This window comes from Trachemys scripta, chromosome 8 (genome assembly GCF_013100865.1).
Source record: "Trachemys scripta elegans isolate TJP31775 chromosome 8, CAS_Tse_1.0, whole genome shotgun sequence".
In the NCBI taxonomy this organism is placed as follows: Eukaryota; Metazoa; Chordata; order Testudines; family Emydidae; genus Trachemys; species Trachemys scripta.
This window is the reverse complement of record NC_048305.1, coordinates 95,077,169-95,094,552: the sequence shown is the minus strand read 5'-3', so window position 1 is coordinate 95,094,552 and position 17,384 is coordinate 95,077,169. Positions and strand designations below refer to the sequence as shown.

The following is a 17,384-nucleotide window of genomic DNA, read 5'->3' as shown; positions in this document are numbered from 1 at the left end:
TGTTACTGGTCTGCATTAAACAGTTCACACAAATCCGTATACCCTACATAGATCTTAATTTGTAAAATGTGCCATTACCGAAACTTAAAAGTGAAGGGAGAAATTTTACACAATGGAAAAAAAAGACATTCCCTCAAACAAACTATTGTCCAACCCAAAGAATATCCTTTCTCTCCACATCCCTTTTGGGGTAAAAGCCTGGATAATAAAATGGGCTTTCCACTGTGCCCTAAATGCATTCAGACTCAGGTTCGTTTGGGCATCAAGGGAAACATTTTAAAGAGCTGAGGCTCTTTCAATTTAAAACGTCCTGCAACCTGGATAATCAAATCTAGGCCCCTTATCAGGCCCAAAGCAGGACTCACTGGGTGGAATTCAGTGGGCTGGGTTATGGAAGAAGTCAGACTAGATGATCAAAGTGGTCCTTTCTGTCCTCAAAAATCAATGACTGTGTGAGTTACCCCAGATCCTCCTCATCTCTAATGGTGTCTATTGCAGGAGCTTCTCGGCCCCTTGGTGAACATCCCTAGTAAAATCTTCTCCTGATTAAGGAAGCTCTATTTGGGGTTTGTACCACGTGTAACCCACACACCTCCTGGGTATGATATTCTATCCAATCTGGGTGGGGGGAGGGAAGAGCGAGAGAGAGGAGTCTGCTCTACAGCCATATGGCTTTTAGCTCATGCAGTAGAGACTCATGCAGGGGCAGCTCTATGTATTTTGCCGCACCAAGCACAGCAGTGAGGCAGCCTTCCGTGGCACGCCTGTGGGAGGTCCGCTGGTAACACGGATTCAGCGGCCTGCCTGCGGGAGATCCGCCGGTCCCGCGCCTTTGGTGTACCCGCTGCCGAATTACCGCCGAAACCGCGGGACCAGCGGACCTCCCGCAGGCATGCCGCCGAAAGCTGACTCACTGCCGCCCTCATGGCGACCGGCAGGCCGCCCCCTGTGGCTTGCCGCCTGAGGCACGCACTTGGTGTGCTGGTGCCTGGAGCCACCCCTGGACTCATGCACTGAGGTCCCAGGTTCAATCCCACCCACCGGCGACCGGGGTCTGTCAGTGTTACACATGCACAGTCCAGGCAAGTGCAAGCTACACAGAAACAAGGCCACTGTTCTGCTCCTGAATGCACATGGCACTGAGGACACTGGCCTATAACAGCAGTGGAACTAAACAGCCAACATGAAGTAGGCCTGGTTTACAACAGTGGAAGGTTAAGAAGAAACCAAACAATGGTGCATATTGCCCCAGAATGAAGTCATGGCACTAGAAGAGTATAAATTAAAGCTCCTCTAGATGGCTTGGAGTGTACACCAGGTCACAGAAGTGATTGAAGGACAAGAGTGAAAATGTATGCTTCATGGTGAACATTCTGCGCTGTGTGCCTTGAGTTCTGTGGGTAGCTCATATCTACCAATGGGAAATGGCATGTGCTATTCTCTAATTAAACCAGTGAAGACCTGCTAGCAGTTTTCATTTTATATTACCGTCACAGCTACTATACAGTTGAGTAACAGGTTTCTTTGTTTGCATTGTCACTTACTGCAGTGACAGCACCTGTTGGCACTACTATGACTTTTCCTGTGTGCACTGACATCCTGCTGGGATTCCAAGGTCACTAGTCTTCCACTGCACAGACTGTTCTATGCACTCATAAACACATAAAACTTGATGCCCGAAAATCCCATCCATCCCAAAGGAAGGGAATGTCTTTTATTCAGGAACTCACTTGCTATTCAATGGAACTCACCCAGTTGGACAGATGGAATTTCAAAGTTCTAGGGCTCAATATGTAAAGAACAATCTGACCTGTGTGAAATCCCTTGGAATAATCACGTTCTGGGTCTCATATCTGTTTCCCACCCATCTTTCAGGACATTTTGATTTCATTCACTACCATTGCTATTTACTGACATATCAAGTAAGTTACTTTTGTTTATGGTCTCCTGACCTGAGGTGGGTGCTATGGTACATTAAACCTGGGAGTTTACAGTTCCTATGTCCAGTGGCTGGTATGAACCATGTGTCAGCCCCTTTAATAGCTGGATTGTCCATTTTAATATTACTCCTGAGGACATTTTGCGCCTAAAAATTAAAAATTATGCAACAAAAATTTAAAAATTCTGCATATTTTATTTGTCAAATAAATGTGGAGGTTCCAGCATGGCATTGGGAAGCACAGGCCACTGGCTGCACAGAGGTGGGAGATCACTGTGCAACTCCCCCCTATCTGGACACAGACTCAGTGGTGAGGCTGCACCCAACCCTGACACAGCACAAGGACCGGGCCTGCCCCAGAAACACCCCAGAGCCCTGCCCCTCCATGCCAGGTGCACCAGGTGTGGGCAGATAGGCTCAGCAAGGCAGGATCCAAGTGTGAAGAGGCTTAGCGTGGGGGGAATCCAAGTGTGGGTTGAGAGGGTACTGTGTGAGGAAATCTGAGCCACCGACACCCAGTGCAGGATCCAGGTGCGGGGGCGGAGGGGGGATCTGGATGCACAGAGGCTTGTTGGGATTTTTTGGGTGCAACAGTAATGGGACTCTGCAGGGGGATCCAGGTGAAGGTGTTTGGGGCTCAGCAGGGGAGACTGGGTATGGGGGACTAAGTGCGGGGGTCCAGATGCTGGCGGAGTGGGGCTTAGTGGGGTTGCAATACATGTGCAGCTGGTTGGGGCTCGGTAAGGTGGGGATCCGGGTGGTTCATCGGGGTGGTCCAGGTGCAGGGGGAGCAGGACTTGTCTGGGGGATTCTGGGTGCAGGGGGGAGTGAGACTTGACAGGAGAGTCTGGGTGTGAGGGGGGCTGGATAGATGGGGACTGGCTCCCTGTACAGGAATCCTCCCCCTGCAGCTGAGGAGCGATGGGGTGCAGAATATGCAGAGGGAGGGTTGCAGAGCTTCCTACAGCCGGGGGAGAAATTTGGGGGTGGGTCTAACTAGCAGGTAGGAGCCACGAGCTGTGTCTTTCCCAGTCCCGCCCCTGCCCCACAGTGATTTACCTCTCTGCCGGCTGCCCTGGGCATACTGTTTGGGAGGATTACGTAACCGTTTTTGTGGCTTCCCTTTGCTTCCCCATCAGAAAGTCATTTTTCTGTGGGGAAACAAAGAAATCTGTGGGGGACGTAAATTCTGCAAATGTACAGTGGCGCAGAATTCCCACAGGAGTATAATGTGTGCTATATCCCCTATGCTCATATAGGGGATGCTGTGCATCAGTAGGCCCCCTGCCAATCCTTCCTACATGACAGTACGCTTCCCTTTGTGTTCAGAGGACCAATTTGGGCCTCTTTCTTTCTTTCTTTCTTTCTTTCTTTCTCTTTCACTTTTTTACAGTGTGACTGTATTGGACAGACCCTCAGCTGATCTAAATTGGTGTAGTTCTACTTGATTTCCTTGGAGCTATACTTCAAAAGCTGAGGATCTAGTCCTATATTTTTTAATACATGTATACACACACGTACATTTAAACTTCACATCTCAGGTGTTAACTACTAAACTGAGAACAGTTTTAAGTAGAAAGTAACTTACAGTTGCAGAAAATTTTTTCGTCCTTTGAATGAACTTCTTGAACCTGTTGTCACTTAAACTGTAACCAAGTTCAAACACTCCCGGTATCTTTATTCCAAAGCTATAGCTAGTCTGCGAAGCTCTTGCCCTAAGGATATTTTCTTCAAAACTTGAATAAGATTCGTATTCAGTCAATGTAAATTCATATTTGCCTTTGGTCTAAACAAAAAGCAAAACCAACACACTTTATTTCTTGCATACTGGTTTCATACCTGAAGCAGAGGGAAGAAGTCTTGATAGTCTTGCAACAAACATACTTTTGAATTAGTGCTTTAACTTTGAAGATGAAAAGCCTGGTATAATTGCTAATCATTATTATTATTACTACAATACCACTTGATTTGCAGCACAGGTTAATAAAATGCAGATGAGAGCTACTGTCTCCTCCGTATTGCAATTGCCTACATCTTAAAAGTCCATGAACGTTTAAACACGTTTAAAATTGCGAAAGGAACAAAGCTTGCTTAATAGGCATCACGTATCAAATCACACTAGATAACACACAGCATTAACTTCAATGGGCTTTTAATCAGGCTCCGTATCTTTGATGCCATTAAAGGTAAATGACAAGTATGAAAATTACTTGGGTGCCTGCCCTTTTATACAGTACGTTCTGGATATTTTAAAACAATAATATTTATTTGCACTTCTGTAGTCTCCTATAAACATAGGACTCACTGCCGGCAAGCCCATGGTGGCTGGGGGTAGTGTAGCAGGCTCTCCTCCTTTAGTGCCCTGTCTGCCAACTGTGCTGCCAGCTCTGTGGTGGCCAGCTTCTCCTTACAACTTGGCCAGGTCACACAGTCTTACCCCTTCTGGGGTAAACCAGCAGTCTGACAAATAATAGTCCATCAACATCCTATTGAACTTTGGGTCTGAGTCTGGACTCACCAGTCCTTACCCCTGGTATTGGGGGGCTTCAACAGTCCTTACAGGGGGGTTTCCGCTCCACCATCTCTGGTGGGCTGGTAGGGAAACTCAATGCCCTCCCGCTCCCCTGGATTCCAGTCCAGGGACCCTTGAGTATGAAGTCAAGGCCTCGCTACACAGACCCCTGGCTGCCTCCCTGGACACCTCCTACCTTGCCCAGTCTGCAGCCTTTGCTGCAACCTCTTTCCTGGCTCCCAAGGTATCAGCACCTTTCTTTCTAGGCCTCTTCCACAGGCCCACTGCAGAGCTTCTTAGCATCTGGTTCTGCTGCAGGAGAGTTTTCTCAACTGACTCAGCAGAAGTCCTCCTGCTCCCTGCAGATCTGTCTAGCAGCATGCTGAACCCTGGCTGGGACTCACCAACTCAGCTCCCCGACTCCAGCCAGGCGCCTCTCACTGAGAGAGACCCAGAGGTCTGCGCTCCTTCCCAGTTTACCCCTAACTGAGCCTGGTTCGGCCCTTTTAGCTCCTCCCTCCAGCTTTGACACTTACTACAGGTGTAGCCAGGCAAGGCTGATTGAACCCTCAATTCTCCTTAACCCCTTCAGGCCCAGTGTGGAGTTGGTACATCCCATCACACCTCCTTTCTATCAGCGGATCTCGAGGTGCTTTCCTCACACTGCCCCTTGGTTGTAAGTATTTTTTACACCACTTTTATGGAGCAGGTTCTTGAGGCAAATAGAAAGTAAGGCCCTGATCCCGCACCATTAAAGTCATTAGGAGTTTTGCCATTGACTTCAATGTGCATAAGATCAAACCCTACTTGAATTTGCCAAAATTCACATTGGAAATCTTTGGCAGAGCCAGAATTAGGTCCCAGATCTCCTAATTTCCAGTCCTCTGCCTGGACTATGAGACCATCCTTCCCCTGAACATGCAACCCAGTCAAAAGTCTGTGCTGTGTGCAACAATGAACAATGGTAAAAGTGCCCCAAATTACATGTTGCCATGAACACAAATATTTCACTTTCATTATGGGCACTGGAATCATTCCTTTTTCCTTCCCCTACAGTTTTATATTTAACACTTGATTTCCTCATATTATGAGCATTACTGTTTCAGACACCCATTGTGCACTGCGTCATTATAGAGAATCTCTGAAATCTAGTTCACTTTTTTGCAAGCAAATCAAGGAAACAACAGAATCTAGCTGAGAATTTTGGATGGCTTCATTAGAGAAACTTTCCTTTTTCATATTTGTGTCATTTTGAGAACAACATATGCATGATTATTAGAGTATAACAATCACTTATTATGTTCCCTAATATTTTCAAAGTAGGTCAAAATTTAGTCCTAAACCACTTGACCCCAATTCTTGAAATTCATTAAAATGTCATGTAGTAAATGAAGCTGTGTCGACATGCTGCATTGAAAACTATTGGAAATTTAATTAAAGTTGGTTTGCAGAAAAAAAAATCTGATTCTTACCTCTGGGGAGTAGCTTTCTACATTGTATGGTTTTCTAAACCTGGTATCCATAATATAATGTGGAGTACATCCCCCAGCATAGTACCTGTGATCAAGAACCAAACCTTCCAGATTGTTTGTGAGGATATTTAACCTGTGTAGGAGGCATAACAGTGAAACAATAAAGTTTATAATTTAATTAGCAGCAAAATATACAATTTGGCTAAGAAAGGCAAGATTTTTTTTCCCTATTTCCTTTTGTGCCTGCCTATTTCGTTGCCTAGGGATTCTGTCATCAGAACTTTCCATCTTCTATCATCCACTCTATTGGCCTAGGAGAACCTTCCCATCCAACAAGCAAATGAAAGAGGGAGTCATATTCTGAAACATTGCTGAAGATAATATTAAGCGCAGAAGAATTACATTCTGTCAACTGGGACTGACATTATAGCATCATCCCATCAGTGATAGCAACATTTGTATACTTTACCCAGCCAATAAAAGTTCATGGAATTGAAATTGTGCTGGAAAGTAAGGATTTGGAGTAGCTTTTTCAGGAATGGCAGAAGGGGCAGAGGTGGGCAAAATATACACTCGGGCGGCACTGGATCAGATCCTAAATCCATCTGTAAAGAGTAAAAGTACAGCATGGCAATCCTTTTATATAGGAGAATGACTTTTTTTTGGTGATGGGACCAAGAGTTCTCCGTTATTCACCACCATCACTGAAGGGTGAATCCCAGTGGAATCTCATCTACATGGTGCACGGTCTCAGGATATGGCGCTAATCTGAATGAGATCATGTTTAAATAGCAGTGAGCATCACTAGAGGAAAAATCATAAAAGAAAAAATACCGATGAAATCAGGAAATCCCAGAACCTATCATTGTTATGTTGTGCTCCAGGTCTTTGTTAGGCCTCCCTTTCCTTAGTTTGGAGTCAAACAGTTGCATAAAAAGGTCTCTGAAATTGTTAAAATGATCTTCAATCTTAGAACACAGTGAAAAGCGGGAAGATCCACTAAAATCATATGACTGAGCATTTGTGGCTTCAAAGAAATGAGAGGCGTTTCTGTAAGAGTTCAAATTATTTTTTAATTTATACTATGGTTAACGGTATGAAGCATCAGTAATGACACACACAGCAGTCACATCTTCAGAGAGTTGCACAGAAATGATCATTTCCCCTTCAATGTGATTTTTACTCTATGAAGCCAAATTTTTGAGGGGGTGCACGTGAAGAAAGATTAGGGGACTATTTTCCCACTGTAGGATCCTATAGGCAGTTATCATCCTATATGAGTTGGATCATATTCAACTACCCCAAAATTCAGGGTTGTTTAGTTCTTGGGTGAAATCTTGCCCCCACTGAAGATGATGACAAAACTTCCATTGGCTTAAATGCGGCCTAGGTTTTGGTTCAGTCCATTCCAAATGTAGAGGCCCACTGCAACATATAGATCTGAATCCAAATTCAGGTTTTAAGCAATCCAATGCTCCGGGATGTTAGAGCCCCTTCAGTGCCCACTGACAAAGGGTTCATTATCACATAACAGCAACTCCTATCAGGCCTAACAAACTCACTACACCTAAAAGAATGTTGTGTAGCGTGTCAAATGAAAGCTTATATCATACTGGTCATCATAAGCATTGCGAGACATATGTATGGGCATTAGTCAAGAAGGTGTATGTATGTACTAAAAATATGTTTGAACGATGTAAACAGGCAGGGTAGATAAACAAGTTTTTCCCAGGCAAAGGAATGTTTATTTACCTGCCTGCTTCCAATGTCTAGCAAGCATTGTGTAAGTCAACACAAAGCAAGCTTCATTTGAAAGACAACAGGAAAAGCAAGTTGCCAGGAGAATGAGAAAGACAATATGGCATGAGCACGCTGAGAGCAAACAGCAGGGGAAAACAACTTTGTCTGAGGGTACACACCACAGGGCTACATTCCAAAGGTTTTCTGGAGCATAATGAAGAGGAAAGGAACCTAGGGATACTCCTGGAAGAGAGGAGTGAAAAATGAAAAACCTGGATCCCGATTGGACTGAAAATCAGCAATGTATGCAAAAGGGCTGAGGATGAGAAAAATGTTTTAGCCAAAAGACTGTAGCTGGCTAACGGTATATTTAATCTCTTCCCAGCGTGTTATATTTTTGTTTTATTTGTAACCAATTCTGTTTCCACTACCTTACTCAGTTGTTATGAAAAACTTCTCTTTGTTTTAGCAGCAGTAGAATACAGTGCTGTAATATTAATTAAGTGTGACTACTCGGTTTAATCAAACCAGCTGGTGTGTACACGGTCTCTCTGGAGATAGCAAATTTGAGTGTCGAATGATGGGCTGGATACTCCAGGGGAATGTTCTTCCAGGGACTCGGGAACTTGGGTGCACCAAGTGTTATGTGCAAAGAAAAGTATGGGCCTGAGAAGTTTGTCTGGGGTGGCAAACAGACTGTGGTGACAGGGAGCTCTCACCTAGTTTAGCATCAGCAAGTCTCTCTTTTGCTAAGGCAGAGGGGTAACAAGAACAGGAGTACAGACTAACACAGCTGCTACTCTGAAAGGGGTAACAAGGTCACCCATAGGTCTGGGTGCCCCGAGAAAGTGTCACAGTTTGGACACAGAATTTTGATTCAGGCCATTCTATAATATAATCATGATTCAATTGTTTTTTCAAATATCAACATCCCCACCCAGTGTTTTATTTCAGAGCCAGATTTTTAAATAACGTTATCCCAGCCTCCTGGGCCCAGGCAAAATTTGTCATACGCAGAGTAGTTATCAGGCCACATTCTGATCTCAATTACACCCATGTAAATCTGGAGTAACTCCTTTGACTTCAACCCAGAAAACAAAAAAAGTCCATGATTTCTCAGGTGTCCAATGGTTTAAATAACAATTATCTGTAGAGGTTTTAGAAGGTTTGTCGTCGTTCACTACCTACTCACCCAGTTTTGGCACAATCGGCACATTTCCAGAAGAAAATAAGTGCACACACTAGCCTACAAAGCAGCTCCCTTGACATGCCTACTGGCAAGCTAACTACCTATGCCATGTGGAGCATTACAACCAGACAATTCATTTAGCGTGTTCACTGCACACACTGATTTTTTTTGTCTCAGTGACTGTTATTTACTAAGGTTCTGATGAAAACCCTTTCAGGTCAATATGAATTCTTCCAGTGGGCTTTGGACCAGGACCCAAAACCTGTCAATTGTTACAACATTTACAGTTCAGTATTTAAGCAAGTCTGAGACTACATCAACATATTTTCCTTATCTGAAAAAGAAGTGCAGGGAACTTTAACCATTTCAGGTTACTATATGTCTCCATTCTCGAGAAGTCATTTAATTAAATTTGCTATGTTTGGTTTATTCAAAGGATGCCTACTTACCCTCTTGCCAGATTCTCTATTCCCCAGTATTGCTCCATCTTCTGGTTGCATTTTCTATACACCTTTTTACAGTTTTTCTCATCTGACTGATCCCCACAGTCATCATCTCCATTGCAAAGCAACCTCCGTGTAATGCATCTTCCTAAGAGGCAACATTGAAATTTCTTAATTAAGAAGTCCTTTATCATTTTTATTATTAAAAACTATAAAGCCACAGTCATCGCCCCATAAAGCTTATAAACTAAGAGATTACAACACGTTGATTAGAGCTGGTTGGAAAATATTTCCTCATCAACCCAGAAATTTCTACTTTTCATTTTAAAAAAGTCTGAAAACTGCCAAAAAGTGTAAAATGGATACAAGCTGAAAAAAAAGTTAAGTTTGCTTGTTTTTCCCATGGAAAAATCAAACACTTTTGATTAGGGCAGAAATTTTCTGTAAAAATTTTTGTTTAGTCAAAAATCCAATTTTCTTTTGAAGAAAAAAAAAAAGTCCTTGGAAATTTTCCCACCGGCCTTAATAATAAATAATTATAATTATTTTCTTATGTAGATGATCGATTACAAGAACAAATAACTTGAAATTCTAATGAACAAATCTGGGACATTTTAAATGACAGGATTAATTAATAGGCGAGAGGAGCATACTGGTAACACATTCTTAATAAGGGAAATAATAGACATGAAGGCTGCGTGTCTCTCATATCTTTTATTATTAGAATTGCTCTACAGAGACCTCAAAAGAATCAAGGCGGAAGGAACAATTTTGTTTTCTCATGCTGTGTTGTCCATCCATAATAAGATCCCTACAACTGAGATGTTAATGAATTATATAAAAATAATACCTCACTCTTATATGGCGCTTTTCATCAGAAGACCTTTAAATACTTTGATATATTTATTCTCACAACATTCTTGTGAGCTAGGGAAGTGCTATTATTCTCATTTTACCAAAGGGAAACTGAGGCACAGAGAGGCTAAACGTTTGGTTTGACCAAATAAAAAAAAAATTCAGTTTTTCATTTTGCCAAGAAAAAACAAATTATTGTTATTTCCAGAACAGAAAACTCAATTATACACCCAGCTCTTGTTATATTATTTCCCCTAATCTCTTTAGAGGGTACCACCAGTTCCTCCAATGTGATTGTGAAAAGAGAACTAATGAATGCTACAGAACAGTAATTTATATGGAGTAGGCAGAACTGTCACCACTACAACAACAAATCCACATAAAGCTTTTCCCTTATGATCTCAGGCACGTGTCAAAATCATGGGAACATATTTTGCTGCCGCTATCTGACTTTTTGAACCAGTTTTGTGTCAGCTTTTATTATCAAGACTATTTTTTAATTTCCTACTTTCAAAAACAACTGGATTTTAAAGAGATGCTCAAGACTGGCAGACTGGAACTTGTCCTACATTCCAGTTAAAATCAGTCATTTGCAAATGTGATGTAAGTGCTGATATACTTTGGGCCTCATCCTGGCATACTGTTACTCAGGCACACCTCATAAAAAAGTTCTGTCATCAATTTCAACAGGAGTATAAGTGTCCCCTAGAATCATAGAATATCAGGGTTGGAAGAGACCTCAAAAGGTCATCTAGTCCAATCCCCTGCTCAAAGCAGGACCAACACCAACTAAATCATCCCAGCCAAGGCTTTGTCAAGCTGGGCCTTAAAAACCTCTAAGGAAGGAGATTCCACCACCTCCCTAGGTAACCCAGTCCAGTGCTTCACCACTCTCCTAGTGAAATAGTTTTTCCTAATATCCAACCTAAACCTCCCCCACTGCAACTTGAGACCATTGCTCCTTGTTCTGTCATCTGCCACCACTGAGAACAGCCTAGCTCCAACCTCTAATTCAACTACTTACCTGTAATCGCACATACAAAGCCTTCACATCTAACTTTATTTCTGCAAGGACTGTTTGTAACACAATCTTCTTTTTCTTTGTCAGAGTAGTCACACGGGTCTCCATTGAACTGAGAAGGCCGTTCCACCCGTGCAAATCTGTACTGTAATGACATAGAATATTTACTCACCTGTGTAGAATGCATGAATTTTATGGTTCCTAAATTAAAATACAAACTTCTTCTATTGAGACATATTTGCTATAGGAGTAACACCAAGAAAAATAGTAAATATGGCAGAATTTAGATTTTCTTGTAATGGAATTAATTTAAAAAATAATTTGGGGTAGTTTTCATTTTATTAAACAAGATTTTCTGCACTTAGTAGTGATGGAGTAAAAAAGGTTTTTAGTTTGTCATTAAGATAGATTTTGTTTAAATGGGACTAATCGCTCGGAGTGGGAAAGAATAAGGAAGGGTTCAATGGCATTTCCCTTCTTTCAATTAGAGCTGGTAATGACACCTCTTGTTATTCTCTGTACCTAGGGTGACCAGATGTCCTGATTTTATAGGGACAGTCCCTATATTTGAGGCTTTGTCTTCTATGGGTGCCTATAACCCCCCACCCCGTCCTGATTTTTCACACTTGCTCTCTGGTCACCCTATAAGTACCTGTGTACTTACTAAACCTTCCACACCATTATTGATATTTTCCTGACAACACCCCTGTGAGGTAATTCTCTGATCCATCCAATAGATTATTATCCTTCTGCCCCTTTTCCATTTCCTAGACAAACTCATAACTGAGAGTCTTCACTCCTTACACAGCTGGAGCATCAGTACTCCGACTGCAAAGGGCTGACGTGGGATAACCATTCTAAGAAGTGGTCCTGTGCACCGTTTAAACCAATGAGATTTTTGACATTGACTTCATTAGGAACAGGATCTTAATTTGAAGACGTTCCATATCTAGAAAATGCTCAATGGCAGGTAATGAAAAGGGTCTCCCAGCCCTGTGAGGTGTTGTGTGCCCTCAATTCCCATTCAAATCCAGAGTTGCTGAGAGTGCTTAGCAACTTACAGGAGTCCTGCGGACACTGGCCCTATGTGTGACTGCTCCTGCCAAAGGATTATTTTACATTTTATACGAGAGAGGGAAAATTAACGGCCTGTTCCTACGCTCCCTTCCTGCAGCAAATTTCCATGGAAGTCAATGGGAGCTATGTTTAGATCAAGAATTGCGAGATTGAGCTGAGAAAGGTGAACCAGAATTCCAAAGCAAAGGGTTGCAAGCCCCACATATCCCAATAAAAAGAAGAGTTACTTGCCGGGAACTCTGACATGAAATTCATCCCTGTGCAAGGAAGCCTAGCACAAGGCTTAGACATGCACTTTAGCCCCAGGAGGTCTTTTGTGACGCTTCAGTGGTATGTAGATCTTGTGCTGGACCCTGGATGCCTTGAATGGGGTGAATTTCATATCAAACTGCATTGCCCGTGCAGATTCTCCCTGCAGGAGATGTGAGGAGCCACAGGCCAGAAAAAGTGACTCCATCACCAAGTCTTTGCAGAGGCAATATTATGAAAGACGGTCTTGCCTTTTATTCTCTCGTATTTCTTATGCTTCATAGTAAGATCATAGATACTCACTCTTTTCTTTTGACAGGGATCACAGGTGCTCCATGGTGACCAGCTGGAAAGCACACAATCAATCGGCTGCGGAGGGTTGCTTACTGATCGGGCCCATCTGCCTTTGCCTAGGCTCATGTTGACTCCATTTAGCTGAAGAAGAGGTTCCCTTTCACCACTAAATGTTCACAATGAATAAGAACTTGAGTGTGTAGGATTGCAAAGCTAGGAGAACGAAACAGAGGCTGTGTGTGTGCGCGTCTCTCTCTCTCTCTCTCCACACACTAAAACAATCCCTTTGTTGTGCTCCGCTAAAATCTTTCATGCAAAATAAAGAGTTGGCTACCGATCTCACACTGGATGTGCAACTGTGTGGCTCCTGATTTACACTGTTATGACTGAGAGCAGAATCAGGACCGTAATGTTTTAATTTGAGTGTCAAAGGCTACGGTATTATTTAAGTGTAAAACATCACATGCCCATCACCACGGTCTCAAACAAGGTCATTAATGATACAATCACAACTTGACAAAAATCCTGCAGCTGGATCGTAACTGTAAACACCATGGACTTTCCTAAAGAATCAGCAAAAATTGATTTTGTAGCAGACTTGTTTATCTAAAGGCCGGACAAAATTCCACTGGAAACTGCATGGATCGCTTAAAGCAATGGGAGTGCCTGTTGCTGATGGTCCTTCAAGCAGCTTTTACTGTACCTTCCATTTCTGGGAAATGTTGGTATTATTTTTAGAAAAAATATGTGTGTCTCAGTTTCCTCACTCACTTTTATATTGTTAACCATTGGGTGTGAATGGGTTAGTTTCTTTCCTGGGACAGAAGAATCGGAAATGCAGTGACTGGGTGGGAGTCAAGTAGGCAGGTCAATGTGGGTAAGAATATGTCACCATATGAACGGAGTTACCTTGAAGATACAATAGAAGACCACTGACCAGGCATTAGCTTTTAAAGGCTGCCAGCCCAGGGGGGCAGAACGTGAAATGGTGTGACTGGGGCTTGAAACCAAAGAACTGAGGTGTGAGCAGATTGCAGTGAGAATCCTGCTGTCCAGGGCTAGCTGGTGGGGCCAGAGGGGTGCGTGTGTCAGTCCTGGACATTTGGGCACGAAAGAGAGTTTTGGCTGCCAGCCTGCACATACATGTCGGCTTTGCTTTTCCATTCTACCCTGAGGACATAAATTACTGAATTCCAGTTGTCTAATAAAAGGTGTCTTGTTAGGAACCATCTGTCCTGAGTCACAGCAAACATCTGCTGGTTGCACATCTCCCAAGAGGGTAAGTCTCCAACAGGGGCCAAGCTCTTTAAGACCTGTTGAAGGAGTCATGGTGAGAAACAAAGCGCTGAAGTCTGAAGTCTGCGACCCAGTCAAAAGTGGAGGTCCAGGGCCTAGCACGAGGAAGGGTATACTCCCAAAAAGTCTACGTTAAGGTCAGAGACTTGGCATGCCTTGTGGATCCAAGACACCTATTAATAGCAAACCAAAAATCCCTGCCTTTCTATCAGTAATTTGAAAGTCTCAAAGGCATCTGTACATTTATTCTCACCAGTGACTTTAATTACAAAACAGATTAAATGAATTCATTTTACCAGGGGTTAATCAAAGAGTCAGTCAACCAAGATGACGATTTAGATAAATAATGGAGAATATTTATAGTTGCCGGTGGTGATTTGTTAAAAATTCCAATCACTTCTCTTGGAGAGGTGCTGAGACAAAGTCTGCTCATTGTGATAGTGCTGTGAATCCCACGCAGTTCCATTGACTTCACTACACTGGCTTGACACTGGTGTCTCTGAGAGCAGAATTTTACCCATACAGCATAAATCTTTTTTAACTACGAAGAATGGTTTTAAACTAATACCTATAGCCAAGGTGTGACGAGGTTGGGACTCACCACCTGGCGCCTCCTACTGGTTGTCTGGGGGAATTAGCTCTGTCCAGTGGAGCGCCCCCTCCTGGTGGTGTCCCGTCTGTCGTCTCGCCCTCGGTTGGCGTGTCCGGACCCGCGTTGCTCCCAAGCTCGCGGCGTCCTCTTCGAGCCACTGCCCTCTAGCAGTGCCCCTTAGTCCATCCTCGCCCCCTTCTGGGGGTGGGGGGAATCAATCAGCTGCCTCTCTGCGTCCTGGCCGATGTGGCCAACTGCACCCTCAAAGTCCCTCCCCTCTTGGCAGGGGGTTGGTGCAGCTCTAGATGGCCGCTCCATCGGCCGGGTGCAAGGCAAGGGGGAAAGGGGGAGGACGGACCCAGGCCCGCCCACTACTCTGGGTCCCAACCCAGAGACCCTCTAGTGGCAGCCATCCTGCCCTCCTTCTCTCCCTCCGTCTGTCCACGTTCTTGGGCCGCTTGCCCTTCGGCCCCTAGCACCCGCTAGGCCCTTCCCTTCAGGGCCTGCAGCCTGACAGACTCCGGGCTGGAGTTACCTTCTGCTCCCCCAGGCCTGCCCAGCACTGCACTGTCCCCGGTGCTAGTCTCCCAGCCTGGAGATAGACCTTCCCCTGTCAAAGGCCTGGGACAGACTGCCTGCTCCTGTCTTGAGCAGTCTTCTTATAGGGCTGAGCCTAGCCCTGATTGGCTCCCTCCAATCTGGGCCCTGATTGGCTCCCTATAAGGCCTTCCCTGATTGGCTCCCTATCTGTGCAGGCCCACTGGCCTGCTGTAGCCCAAATTCAGGGTGTGGGGCAGTTGCCCCACTACACAAGGGTACACTGCACTTTCTCAACCATGGATTAAAAGAATGTGCATTTTTTTTAAAGAACATTGCAAAAGACTTTTAATTCTAAAACTTAGAGCTCAATTTTGTCTTGAAGGCCTAAGCCCTGATTTGGGGTTGATTGACAACTGCCCCCCCCCACCTACACAATAGTTCCAGGAGCTCCCAGGGAGCACAGTAATTCTATCCTCTCTCCTAGGCTTTTCTATTTCCTGCAGAGCTTACCAATGCCGTTCCCTAAAGGCCAGAGGCGGTTGGGGGGCCTGATGTTAGATGCCTCCTCCTCACAACCCACCATCAATAAGCAAATTGCCCCATCAGTGCCCCCAGCCTCCACCAGCACAAGGAATGCAAAAAAAAAAAAATGTAAGCTGTGAGCGTAGACCCTCCTGTATAGCAGATTGTTCTTAATATTGTGCATTCAATATTATATGTAAAAAAGGAAGTGGGGAAAATGATCAGCCAACTATGTAGTCCAGGTGTTGGGTTTTGTTTATATGAAATGAGGACCAAACGGTATTAGACCAGTTGAGAAATTTAGGATCATAGTAGCTAGGTAAAGGAAAGACGTCTTGTATGATCCAGTACTCCCTCCCCGAGAAAGTACCAATTCTAGTCAGATAGTAGAAGAGCTTTCAAATATTAGCCTAAATTAATTTTCTTTTGACCCCTAAATCAAGCTGAACTCTAATAATCCTCAAAATGCCCTTGTGAGGTATACACAGTAAGTAACTGCACTGCAAACAGATTTTCGCTTCATAAGATTTATCAGACTGGATTACTTTTTTCAAGCCAGTCACTTCATAGTATGCTCATTTTAAAACAGTGCCTTTTCTTACTTCAGTAGAAACTCCAAAATAGCTTCAGACGACATTCCGTATTCACCACGAAAGGAAAAGCAGACGGTCAGTGTTACATTTCATTATCTATCATGTCATTGCATAGATATTTATTTAAGAACATTCACTTACCTAAAGCAATGCACAGTTAGGAAGCCCAGTACTGCACAAAACAGGAACAGTTTCACTGGGTACAAGAGAAGTATAGTATGCGATATACTCATGATTCTAAGGTCCTATCAGCAAATATCACTGGCAGTCCTAAACCACCAGAACTCCAGTTCAGCCTTCTATGGGATCTGAAAGTGGTTCAAGCAGCAAAGGGTAAATTAGCCGATCTTTTGTTTACCATAGCAGAAAAACTATGACCCACCTCCTGACAAATTCACATGATAACCTTTATAGTTGCTAGCACACAGGAAGTTCTGAAAACTCTGTTGGAGGAGGTCAGAGAAAATAAAAATCAGCTTAGGAGCTATTTACATTTCCCCTTCATTTGTTATAAGAACAGGAATAATAGGGCATCTTAGAGACTAACACATTTATTTGAGCATAAGCTTTGTTATGTTTCCTTAAGGCATTGCTGAAAAAAATAAATATTTCACCAATAAAGTCACATATTTAAATCTTGGCTTAGAAAACAGTCAACGGGAAGTGACACGCGAGTTAAAAATCAGGGGACTAGGAGAAGGGATGATTGGAAAAAGACTTAAACCCCAACCTATCTGTTTGTTGTTGCAAAGGAATGAGAGAGACAAAGCATGGACAGGTTTCTGCTTAATTCTGCAGTGAAACTTTCCATTCCATAGACAACAGGCCAGTTCCTGAGAGGTGTGGACACCTCACTGGAAGTTAGAAGTGTTTGGCCCTGCTTCAGGTTTGCACCCAGGCTACTTGCTGAGTAAGGATTGCAGCATCCAACCCAATTATCGTGCCTTTCTAAAGCAGAGCCTCTAGTTCTATGGAGATTGGCTCAGATAACTATAGGGGTCCCTTCTAGCCTTAAAAGTTATAGAATAGAATATCAGGGTTGGAAGGGAC

The 17,384-nt window shown here is 43.6% G+C and overlaps 1 protein-coding gene across 1 annotated transcript in view; it reads right to left on the bottom strand.

Annotated features, from left to right (window-relative positions):
• C8B (complement C8 beta chain) overlaps nucleotides 1-16,708 on the bottom strand; it is a 32,591-nt gene extending 15,883 nt beyond the window's left edge. The window contains exons 1-6 of the mRNA XM_034778901.1: nucleotides 16,476-16,708; nucleotides 12,801-12,957; nucleotides 11,175-11,316; nucleotides 9,302-9,443; nucleotides 5,924-6,056; nucleotides 3,528-3,725 (exon numbers count right to left, since the gene is read on the bottom strand). Coding sequence (XP_034634792.1) covers nucleotides 3,528-3,725; nucleotides 5,924-6,056; nucleotides 9,302-9,443; nucleotides 11,175-11,316; nucleotides 12,801-12,957; nucleotides 16,476-16,567 — 864 coding nt within the window. The 5' untranslated portion in view covers nucleotides 16,568-16,708. The remainder of the gene's footprint in view (nucleotides 1-3,527; nucleotides 3,726-5,923; nucleotides 6,057-9,301; nucleotides 9,444-11,174; nucleotides 11,317-12,800; nucleotides 12,958-16,475) is intronic.
• Nucleotides 16,709-17,384: the final 676 nt, after the last annotated feature.